General features: G+C 39.2%; 1 protein-coding gene across 2 annotated transcripts; it reads right to left on the bottom strand.

The window, feature by feature from the left end:
• Positions 1 to 426: 426 nt before the first annotated feature.
• Positions 427 to 3,761, bottom strand: LOC135647961 (AP2-like ethylene-responsive transcription factor TOE3). 2 transcript variants are annotated; one of them, XM_065165726.1, is made up of 10 exons: positions 2,818 to 3,761; positions 2,684 to 2,709; positions 2,536 to 2,566; positions 2,351 to 2,438; positions 2,079 to 2,227; positions 1,917 to 1,961; positions 1,736 to 1,827; positions 1,503 to 1,657; positions 1,205 to 1,399; positions 427 to 1,106 (listed from the first exon to the last, which is right to left on the bottom strand). In XM_065165726.1, exons 1-10 carry the CDS (start codon positions 3,294 to 3,296, stop codon positions 921 to 923), a joined length of 1,446 nt encoding a protein of 481 aa, XP_065021798.1. In that variant the 5' UTR covers positions 3,297 to 3,761; the 3' UTR covers positions 427 to 920. The 2 variants fall into 2 exon arrangements, with proteins under 2 accessions (XP_065021798.1, XP_065021800.1); XM_065165728.1 differs by having other exon boundaries at positions 2,079 to 2,224; positions 2,818 to 3,760.
• Between the last annotated feature and the right edge of the window lie 7,780 nt (positions 3,762 to 11,541).

Here is an 11,541-nt window from a genome sequence, read left to right as displayed (position 1 = left end):
GTTTTGTAGGTGTGTGTGTGTGTGACAGAGAGAGAGAGAAAGAGAGATGAAACAGCAGAGTGCCAACTACTACAGGTCAAGAGCAGGAACCCGAACTTGGTATGGGAGCTGAAACCCAGTGCACCCCATTCATGCCACAGACTTTGAGAGAGAGAGAGAGAGCAGAGCTTCTTCAAACCCATAAGGTAACTAACTAACTCTGGTCAGCTTACATCTTGATCAGATTACACACACTTAATTGTACAATATTGAGCATATTTTTGGTTTTATTTTCTTCCCTCTCTTTCATTGCTTGTCTACATTCTAAATATGAAGTATTGACTCTGTTGAAAGAGTAATCTCTTTTGCTTCTTTGAGTCCTCTTGAAGTTTACATGAAACATCATGCTCACATTCAACTCAGAAAGAAAGAAGCAGATGACCAAACTTAGAAGATGCAACACAATCTCTTTTACTGATCCAGAGGACCACATACTGTTTCCATTGGAGCTCTCACATATGACCACCATTTTGCTTAACATTAATAACCCTCTTAACTCCTTTACAAAGCCATAGTTCACTCTCCAGAATTCAACTTATTGGTCAACTAGAACAAAATACAGCAACAAACAGATAAATGAAGACCCAAAGCTTTCGACATTTTGATCGGTGAGCCAAAAGAAGCCAACTTGATCCATCCATCCATCCCACACACACTCTAAGCTCCTCGATCCTGTGCCGATTACACACAAAAGGAGTCGCAAAGGTTTGATGAGGTGCTGTGGTTTTCTGAGGTGAGAGCTGAAACAAAACAAAGACAGGGTGGGTCCTTCTGTGCCAAAGATAATTGATAGCATCATTGAATGCTGTTCCGTGTTTCGACCAGGTTGGATGGAAATCTAGATGCCATTTCTTGTTTTGCACATTGGGAGGGTGAGTTTGCTATCTGTGGTGGGAATCCTGATGATGCTGCAAAATTAGTGGTGACAAACGATTGAGGTGATGGCATTGCGAACCATAGCTAATCTCCATGCCTTGTCCCCAGCACGGGTGCCGCAGATGTTGCTCACCACCACTAGATAATGAAAGCCATTTTCCGGATCTTTCCCCATCACTGCTGCCAGGACACTGTACCAGGAAACAAGCAGGAGAACCCTAAGATCAGTTTATAGTGAATCAAGGAAGAAGATGGTAGATGAACTCAATTTGATGGGGAGGCTACAAACTTGGTAAAAACTAGATGGATTCAATTGTTGTGGAATGATCTGGAACATCGGGGACGTGTTGATGTTCATTTGGACTGGTGCACAGTTGAACACCTCGTTCGCCTTAAAAAGGCTTGGAGACTGAACGAAGCCATTAACATGGTGAAAGCCACTTCTGCTGTCTTTTCCATCAGGCAGCTTATGCTTGCCATCAAACTAGTGGGAAACAGACATGAGTTGCGGAGACCAAACTTGCAAAACCTATTTGAGTCGATGTTTTCTGGGAGCAGCAGTAAAAGATTTGGCTCAAGAATTATACCTTGGGTATCATGTTGCGGTTCCACTCCGAATCAGAGGCCATGTGCTGTAGTTGATCAACAATGTTTGTGCCTTCATCATCGATTGTTTCAATGTAATTCCTTTTGGAGCCTGATCCGCCCAAGCTTAGGTCGAGATTATGTTCAGGAGGCTCATCTGAAAGAGGTTTTTCTCACACGGTTAGATGAACGACATCGTAGATTAAAGGAGACTACGAAGCGAATACTTTCTCACTTTGAATATCAAGTTCTTTCTTATATATCTTGGGATCGAAGTTTGTTATCGCGTCCTTCCCATTGAACTTGATTGCAGCCTTGTCATAAGCTCTGAAAACTCCAACATGGAATTAACTGAGATCAATATATTCTCGAGATACTCAACGAGTACAATCTGAAATATCGATGGCTTAACATACTGAGCAGCTTCAATTTCAGTTTCGAAGAGTCCCAGGTACACGTATCTGTTAAGACGTAAAGACGGCACACATTAGACAACCGGAACGACCGTGCTACAACCCAAATCCTTATAATGATTCGGAAAACACAGTAGAAATCATAGAATTCAAGAAAAGGTATACTTTTTACTAAAAAACTGCCCCATTCTGGCCTCCCACCTCCCGCACTTGTGCAAAGTGACTCCCCTGTACTTGGAGCTCCCTCTGGGATACCCGGTACTTTGGCGTCGAAGCACTTGAACGAACTCCTCCTTCGTGACATTGCCCATCTGCTACAAGCCATCAACCCGCTTTGTCTAATTATAATTCATCCTTGCGCACCGACACAAAGCAAAACGGGATCCAAACAACAAACAAAGAATAGATGCATGATTTGCCATCTTCCCTACCATTACCTGCTTTATGTCCTCTTCGTAGTCATCCAAGCTAAAATTAATATCGGCATCCAATCCCCGAAACTTGATTGCAGCTCGGTCATAAGCTCTGCTTGGAGAATCTCTTGAAACTTAGAGTTCTTGTTGCACAAAGAATTAATCGAAAATTGAATGAAGTCAACTGTAAGACATAGTGATGGACAGACCTTGCTGCGGCATATGCAGTGTCAAATCCACCTACAAACACATTTACATGGCAAGCAATCAACAAAAGTTCATTTCTAACTCAATCAAGAACAAAATCAAATCTTTCAATAGCTTCGGAATTTTGACGAAATCTTGGCTCATACATACCCAGATAAACTTGCTTTCCGCAGTCCCTGCAAAAAAGATGGGAGAGATTTTGACAAGAAACTCACAAATCCAGAGTTCGTTTCTATGCAGTTTTAAGCTTTGAAGAGAGAGGAGGAAGAAGTAGTGAAGCTGACCAGATATGGGATTCCCACCGCCCGGTCCTCCGGTAGAAGGTCACGCCCCGGTACTGGGAACTCCTCGACCTCGGACCTCGCCGGCTCTTCTTCACCGGCGGAGGCGCCTCTGTCACCATGCCGGCCACCATCGTCTCCGAGGAGTGGCAGACCCTGACCCCTGTCCAGTGGGCGCGAGTAGCCGGAGCAGCCCCCGTGCTTTTGCCGGCCCGAGCCTCCTCCACGTCATCGAAAGGAAAGAACTGGTGAGTCACGACGGCGCTCTCCGCAGAGGTTTGCTCGCCGCGGCGGCCGGAGATGGAGAACCCGAAGATTCTCCCGGCGCCGCTGTCGTCCTCCCGCTCCTCCGACGCCTCGATGACGACGACGGAGGAGCCGGAGTCGTCGTTCTCCGCCTCAGCCAAGGTGGCTCCGGCGGCCTTCCCCTTCTCGTCCTCCTCGTCCGACGCCGCATCGTTGAGATCCCACGCGCCTTCCATCCAAAACAACGAACTTTAGCTCTCTGGCTCGGTAAAATCGCACCTTTTCCACTCACGAAGATCCAATCTTTCCTTTCTCCTCCTCCTGTCGACGCCACACTATGTTCTTTTCGGAGCCAACACCTCGCTACCTGAACAAGTCTATATCAACGATCCACACATCCCCTCTCCCCGCTGCTTGCTACCTCTCCTAACTACGAAACAAAGGTCAGGGGAGACTGATGTGAGTAAAAAGCCGCAGAGGAGGGGAAGATTGATGCCCAAAAGGCAACAGCTTGACAGAGCTTACAGCCCCAAAGGTAGGCATCAGCTGAAAGATACTGCATAAAAACAAGGAGCTTTCACCAGTCCGTGTTGTATGAATTGACAGGAAGAGATTTATCCTACTATTTCTTTTGCCTTTTCTTGGAGGCAATCTTGGCGAATGATATCCCCCGTCTGTGCCTACCACTCACCCTCTCTCCTCTCTCCTCTCTCCTCTCTCTTGTCTCTCTGTTTGTCCCAGTCCACTCACTCACTCATGTCATGTTGGAGCTGCTGCTCCCATTCACTCCAACACCACCTTCTTTTATTGCTGCAGGTGTAGAAAACAGGAAACAATCCCTTCCTTACTCTGCTCCCCCACGTTAACCAAATCGAAAAAGAAAGCATACAGTCCGATTTCCCACACCAAAAACAGGTTAAAAATACTACTGTTAAGAGTGTCTCATCACTCCCCCCCCCCCTAATATTCTTTGTTTTTGATCTCATCTGATGAGCTTCAAAAAGCAATACCACATTTAATTCCATCGAAAGAAAGATTCTAACTGCTGATATTGATCTTTATCAGTACGATATTTTAATTCAAGATTACGAGTTTGAGCTATGTTTGATCTGTATTAGCATTTCCACTATATTGTCCTATGTTTTGTGGAAAGTAATGCTTGAAAACTAAGTTAGAGGTGCCACAATAAACATATGTTGTGATGGTGCATTAGCAACATCATATAACTCATACTATTCTTTTTAGAAGAAGCATATTAAATACATGATCACAACATCACAACTTTCAGTATATATAGCCTAATGAATCTGGTCAAAGATATTGATTCTTTATTTCCCTATTTGTATGCTTATTTTGACATGGAACATAGGTTTAATATTTTTTTAAAAAAATATATATAACATAATTATATTGAGAGAGATTGATAGAGGAGGGGGAGGTGGAGAGGATGAGAGAATAATAAATATAAGAGGATTTAAAGATATTTCTATTGGTAACCTTTTTTACTAATTATAATTTTATTTTATAAGTTTTTAATATTTTGAAGATATCCCTCCGGTACCGATGGATGAATGTAAATACCCTTTTTTTGAAACGTGACATCAAGTGACAAGTGGCCTTTGTAACAAACGATATCTGATGAGTGATGTCAGGCATCAAGCGATCGAGCAAATAGTGGTAAGCAACCAAGCAACAATGAGTAGTGTTGAGCAACGAGTAATTAGGCAACGACAAGCGATAAAAAGTGTCGAGTAATGACCGATCGAGTGGTGTCAACATCGAGCGGTACCTTCCTCTTGATCGAGCATCGAGTGGCGTCAGATGACAAAATGGCATCAATGCAATTAGGGTTTTAACATCGACACTGATCGAAATGATTGACCGATAGATGAAATAAGGGTTTATGGGAAATAACAAAATGATCGATAATTGAGAGGTTGAGTTTATTATAATTATATTTTATTATTTTTAAAAATGGTTGCCTATAATAAGGGGTTACCAATAGCAACCTTTCCATTTTATTTTAGGAATCGTAAAAAAATAAATATATTTAATAAGATAAATAAAAATATTGTAATATTTTTAAAAACTCAATTAATTTAATTAGTGAATTGAACAAATCGAGAGCTTGATTTTTTTTTTTGTTTCGTTTGGAGTTTTATAACTATGATCTTGTGGGTAAAGATTGCTTTTCTTTCTTCTTAATTTTTTTATATAAATATTTTGAAACTCTCATACCCATACATGGCATTTTATATCTTGTAGATGAAAGCATGATGACAATAGATCATCAATAATAATAATAATAATAATAATAATAATAATAATAAATAATAAATAAATAAATAAATAAATAAATAAAGAAAAGAGAGTTGTAGACTTCACAAAACGAGTCACAAGAGGAACAACGGATGGAGATGAAAAGAGGAAGAGAGGGAGGGAGGAGAAGAAGGGGGTGTTTGCTTCCACAAAAATCCAATTCAGGCGTACGACGGAGGCCCACGTTTCCTCCTTTTGGCAATGTCAAGAGGGCCACTCACCGTGTCCTCAGCCCACCAGCAGCAGGAGGTAGAGAGGAGCCACCGCTGCTGCTGCCGCTGCTGTTGCTGCTGCTGCAGTAGTACCTCGTATTCAATTGCCCACCCAGAAACAGAGGACGAAAAGACATGAGGATGCAAAGCAGAGGAGGAGGAGGAAGATGATGAGAAGAGAGAGAAAGGAAGGAAGGAGGCAACGGGACAAAGGCTCTCACAGTGTGGAGCCACGCCACTGTAGCGTGTCTTCTTGTGTTTGGTGCCATTGCCCTCGAAGCATTCCCCCCTGGAGACGGTGGCACAGTGGCCGGCCATGGCTGTGCCTCGGAATCCCAGTGGATCTTCTTCCTCATGTTTTGTTTTCTCGCCAGTAATTTCTGTACTATCTAATTTTCTTTTCGAAAAAACATAGATTTTCGAGACACACACAATTCAGACTCGTTCGAGAATAAATTCTTTTGAGAATGCTAAATCTATTCTCTTAGAAGGTGATGATCAAACTGTTGCTAAGATTATCTAAGCGGATTCCTATTGCTGAGATACTCTTATAAAGATTCGATTCAGGCAGGATAAGTTTGGATGGCAGAATAGTTGGAATTTATGTGTTGTCATTCTCCCGCTTACAAAGCACTGTGAACGATTACTAAGCTACACCAACATACAAAATGCATGTGAGAGAAAGTACACGACAGGGAGACACCTACCTCTCTCTCTCCTCCGAGATTTTGTCAACCCAAAGTCTTCTCTGCTCTCAACAAATATCTGTGTTGGATCGTACCACCAATCAATGTTTTCCAAGTGCTGATGAATAGTGATTCAATTCTTTAAACATGTACAAGTGATTCCAACACGAAATAATAAATAGATCATACTGTGAATGATTACTTTATGCTGTCCAATTCACCAGCCACATCATTTAACAGGATTTCTTCTGTATATGTATATATATATATACACATTAACATAATGTGTTGATGACATTGCCAAGTTGGAGAGCACACAATGAAAGTACAAGATGCCTAATAGATGAACACATGAGCGACATGTTGGGTGGACAAATGCAACCAAAGAGCCTAATAATTTATGACACCATGTTTTGCTTGTTTATTATTGTATGACACACTTAATGCTTGGTTAATGAAAGGTCATACTTCTTTTCCCAAATAAGAGGGACAATGGATCCACAAGATGACAAAATGATGGTGTCCAATTGTAGTTTAAGATAACTTCAACAATATATATATATATATATATATATATATATATATATATATATATATATATATATATCTCTCTCTCTCTCTCTCTCTCTCTCTCTCTCTCTCTCTCTTTCTCTCTCTGTCATGCACACACTCATTGAACCAACTTTTTTAGTTGTCAATGTGATTGAGTAGGTGGGGAGTTGGTCTTTTGAGACCAAGACAAGAAGATCAACATCTTGCAATATAAGTGGGGATGCACTGGGATCCATTTACCACATGATTTAGGTGTGTATGATGTATGTGAAACAGGTTGAGTCACATTGTAACTTTCCCATCCATGGACTAATTTTACCATGAGATGAGGTGTATATATATATATATATATATATGTACGTATAATGCATCCATAGAACTTTTGTCCATCATAAGGTGTCAATGGTTGTGTTGTCCAAGTTCCAAAATTAATTTCAAAGGAAGCATCCTCATGTGGAGTCATACTGTCTCTTGTCTTGGATGATAGAGCAACTAATCTCTTTTTTTCAGCAAAACATATGGAATTCAACCCCTATTTTATGCAAACAATATATATAAGTATTTTTATTCTTTTCATCATTAACTTAATATCTTTTTGTGCTGTATACTTGAATTGATCTAATGGATGTTGATTCATGTTTATCAAACCTTATGAGCTAAATTGTGGAGCCCATTGTTTCTTCTGAATGAAGAAATTCAAATGTTATTATTATTATTATTTTTTCTTTGTTTTCTCTGAGATCAAGAGGTCCTTTCTTTGTGTGAGATGTGCCTTGAGATTCCCAAAAAAAAACCCTAGTATTCATCATTGAGATTCTCACAGAGATAAATCCTAAAAACTTTGGTACACATAAGATTCCATACATCCACATAGCATTTCTCATATCCAATTATCTACAACAGGAGCTATATATGATTTTGGAGCTTATTTTCCCTAAGCAAATTGTGTAGTTTCAAGAATGTTGAGATGAATGTCAATCATGTTAATCTTAATTGATAGGTTTTCCTGTCTCATAAAATAATTGAAGATACAAGTTTTATCCAACAAAATTTACATAGATCAAATCTTTTCACATAAATTCACAATTGACATTGTCCAATGATAATTAATTATCTTTTTATCTCATTATTTGGTGTATTTTATTCGTATTGATGTATGCCTATAGATATTTACTAGTCCGAACATCAATCACATTTTTAGAATGATCGAGATATATAACAAGTATATCACTTGATAAATCATGTGAATCTTATTTATGACTTAACTTTTTTTATATCTATAATCTTAATAAAAATCATATTATCCCCATCAATCTCTCTCTCCCATATGATTTCTTTCTTTCTACTCATTTTCTGGGTCGCTTATTGTCATTGGTCTACTCGTTCGATAGCTCCTTGTATTTTTTTTTTAATCTCCTCTTCTTTTTATCTTTCTCCTTCTGTTCGTTTCTTTTAACACTTCTCGACATGTTTTGATATATTATGAGTCAATAATATTGACACAAACGAGAAAAATATGGGTCAAATAACCAAAATAATGAATCATGATTTGGAGTATGTGCTTGAAACCTTTTTTTTTTTTTTGTAGCATTCTAGTAACTAATGAAGTGCATGATTTGAAAAATCTAAGAACTTTTGTTGGGTAGCCAAATATATATAAAAAAAAAATATTTTAATTTTTAATCTAATAATATAGTTTTATTGATTGGGTTGTTCTAATTGCATGAAGAGGATGGCTCAACCTAACTTGTCTACTAAAGAAATTAGATAGTCATACATACTAGCATATATGTAATGTTCAATATATCTATCTACCTGTCAATGCAAAAACTTGATTTTGTTTTAAATGTTTCATACTTGCCTTTTACCTACCAAGAAAAAACATGATTGATATATACTGAATTAGTGTTAACTATTTCATAGTAGTATTATCATCTTATATTCTTAATTCATTCTCAACCATACAAACCTAAAGTCCAATTCAAATTCATACTCAATCATGTGTTTCCATTCAAACAAACAATTATGAGTGCAAATTAATAGGAATAAACTAATGTATTTACATCATTAGAATGGATCTAACCACATCCAATGCAATCATTGCCTGGCCATGATGATGAGTTTGACCTCCTTACATTTGATGACAAATTGCACTCAACCAGAATCACCCCTTTGTTGTAAGTGTATGGATCATTTTGTGCAGGAATTCCTGGAAAGAGATGTGTTTGGCATCTTGGATGTCATTGTCCAAGCCATGAAGATGGATCTCACAAGAACAGCACTGTGGTGAGGCCTTTATCTCATGGCATCCATTTTTATTCAAACATAAAAAGTAGAGAATCTTCATTCTCTTGATTCATTATTCAATTTAACTATAAAAAGTTTACTTGCATGGATCTTTGAGTGAATGCTAAGTATATAATTTGATTCTTTCCTAACAGCTTAAACCTTTCGGATTAATGGTAATATAATTTAATCTTTAAAATTATACTAGAGTAAGTCATGAGTTTGAATCCTATATCTTTTTCTTTTTTTTAATATCTAATTAAAAATATTTGTATAGTATTCATTCTTCGTTTAGGTTTATATTATACACTCTGATTTCAATTTACGCATGAGAGGATATATATATATATATATATATATATATATATATATATATATATATATATCATGTTCTTTTGTAACAATTTAATCTTTAGACTAAATAGTGAATTTTTTTAGTACATTGGAGAATGTTTTTTAAATATATTAATTTCAAAATAATTTGAGTAGAGGACATGAACAAAAGACATCTTAGAGTTTTGATCATCATGAATTTATCTTAGTTTAAGCCCATATATGAGGCATATTCTTCTTTTATATCCTCAAAACCATGAGATATAGTAAGTGACTGGTGTTATATATATATATATATATCGACAATAAATAAGTGAAATAATATCTAACCAGTTTGATCGTCATACGCAGCACAATACTACCCAAAACTTCTGCTACCATCGCACCGATGATCATTATAATTGTGACATAGGAAAGATCACATCATATGCACGTACATTGATGCATTGAGGCTGACATGTCCTTTACGTAACACCTTTATAATATAGCGAGGCAGAGAAGAGAGAGAGAGAGAGAGAGAGCTGCACTCATAATTGTTGGTGTCATGTCAGTGTAACGATGCGAGACACAACTATTCCGGCTAGTTTGGCGAAGCGGAGTTGATGGGGTCAGAAGTGAAGTCGAGCTGAGCTAAAATCCTACTGTGGCTGCTTCTTATAGAACAACAACGTCTCCTTCTTGAAGTATGCTGGTCCTTTTAAGACCACTCAACAGCTTCTTCTTGGAGTATGCTGGTCCTTCTTGAGCTCAGCTCAAGTACATCAATCATATGCAAACCGGCGTCTTGTATCGTGGTTGTGGCGCGCCCGAGAGAGAGAAAGAGAGAGAGAGATGAGGAATGTGACGGAAGGGAGCGACAGAACCTCCCACGACTTCCACCACCATTTGTGCTTCTTCTTTGAATCGTTATGGTCCGTCCGGTTTGGTTGGAGGCGCGCCGCTCACATGTCGCGGCTTAAGTCGCGCTTTGGGTTCATCAACGGGAAGGCGGCTCTGAGTTGCGTCCTCCCCGCTTAATTCGGATTAATTACATCTTAGACCTATTTAGTATCCCAATTTCAGTTAAAAAAATTATATTTAAATTATATAGTTATAAAAACGAAACATCTAATTTTATTTATTTTAAGGCTATAAATTTGATCGATGAAAGTACGAAAATGAAAGACAAAGGATAATTTCAACATCTCAGTTATGTTTTCAGTGGTGGCGGACAATAGCGTCACTGGGGGTCATGACAATTGCATTTGTGTCGATGTAGATTTAGAGCAGTGCTGACGTAGATGTCGAACAGTTCTTTCGTCGTTCTGCATTTGTGACGACACCAACGCAGTCGTTGAGTGACGCCGACGTAGGTGTAGATTGATGCCGATACAAATGCAAAGCGGTCCTTTCGTCGCTCTACATCAGCATCGACATCAACACAGTTATCGAGCAACACCGACACAAATGTAGAATAACGAAAGGGTCACTCAGTATCTGCATTAGTGTTGACCCAGATGCAGAGCGACGAAAGGTTGATGGTCTACTACGAGTCGGATGCGACCTTCCTTTATTGGGCTTATGAGGCGTCTATCTATGGCGCTAACTTCCTCGTGGCTTGTCATATCCGCTAGGTCACTTATGTCACTTATCACTTCCTCAATGCTAGCTATCGTGTCTCCGACGTAGGTTCGCAATGAGTTTGCCCCCTCTGCACTTCTTGTGATTTTAATTTGCTGCCTCCCCTTCGTACTTTGTGGCCTTATTGTCCTCTAGCTCTTGCCTCTTCAGCTTTGAGTTCACAACAATGCCTCGGGCAAAGAAGCTTGCATATCCTTGACGAACGACCATGAAGCAGTGGCACAAGACAGTTGAGGAGAGGGTGGAAGCCATCACGCTAGGTTGGAGCCGAAGGATGGGGTTGCGGAGCAAATGACAATGCATGGAAGCGATGACCCATGTGGTTGGCCTACACTAGGAAATGACTGCGACCCTTGCAATTGTGTTGTGGTTCACCATCAAGTTCCGATAGTAGGATGCAGCAACGAAAAGGGGCAGTTGAGCGATGCTCCGACGACTAAAGGCCAGCTTTGAGTTCACAACGATGCCACGGG

This window comes from Musa acuminata, chromosome BXJ1-4, assembly GCF_036884655.1.
Source record: "Musa acuminata AAA Group cultivar baxijiao chromosome BXJ1-4, Cavendish_Baxijiao_AAA, whole genome shotgun sequence".
NCBI lineage: Eukaryota > Viridiplantae > Streptophyta > Magnoliopsida > Zingiberales > Musaceae > Musa > Musa acuminata.
The sequence above is the reverse complement of the archived record's forward strand: the minus strand, read 5'-3'. Positions and strand labels throughout refer to the sequence as shown.

Coding starts and splice junctions, on each gene's coding strand:
- LOC135647961 (XM_065165726.1), bottom strand. CDS start 3,296: ATGGAAGGCGCGTGGGATCTCAACGATGCGGCGTCGGACGAGGAGGAC. Junction 2,710..2,817: donor CGGTGGGAATCCCATATCTG/GTCAGCTTCACT, acceptor TCTTTTTTGCAG/GGACTGCGGAAAGCAAGTTT. Junction 1,658..1,735: donor GAAAGAACTTGATATTCAAA/GTGAGAAAGTAT, acceptor AACCTCTTTCAG/ATGAGCCTCCTGAACATAAT.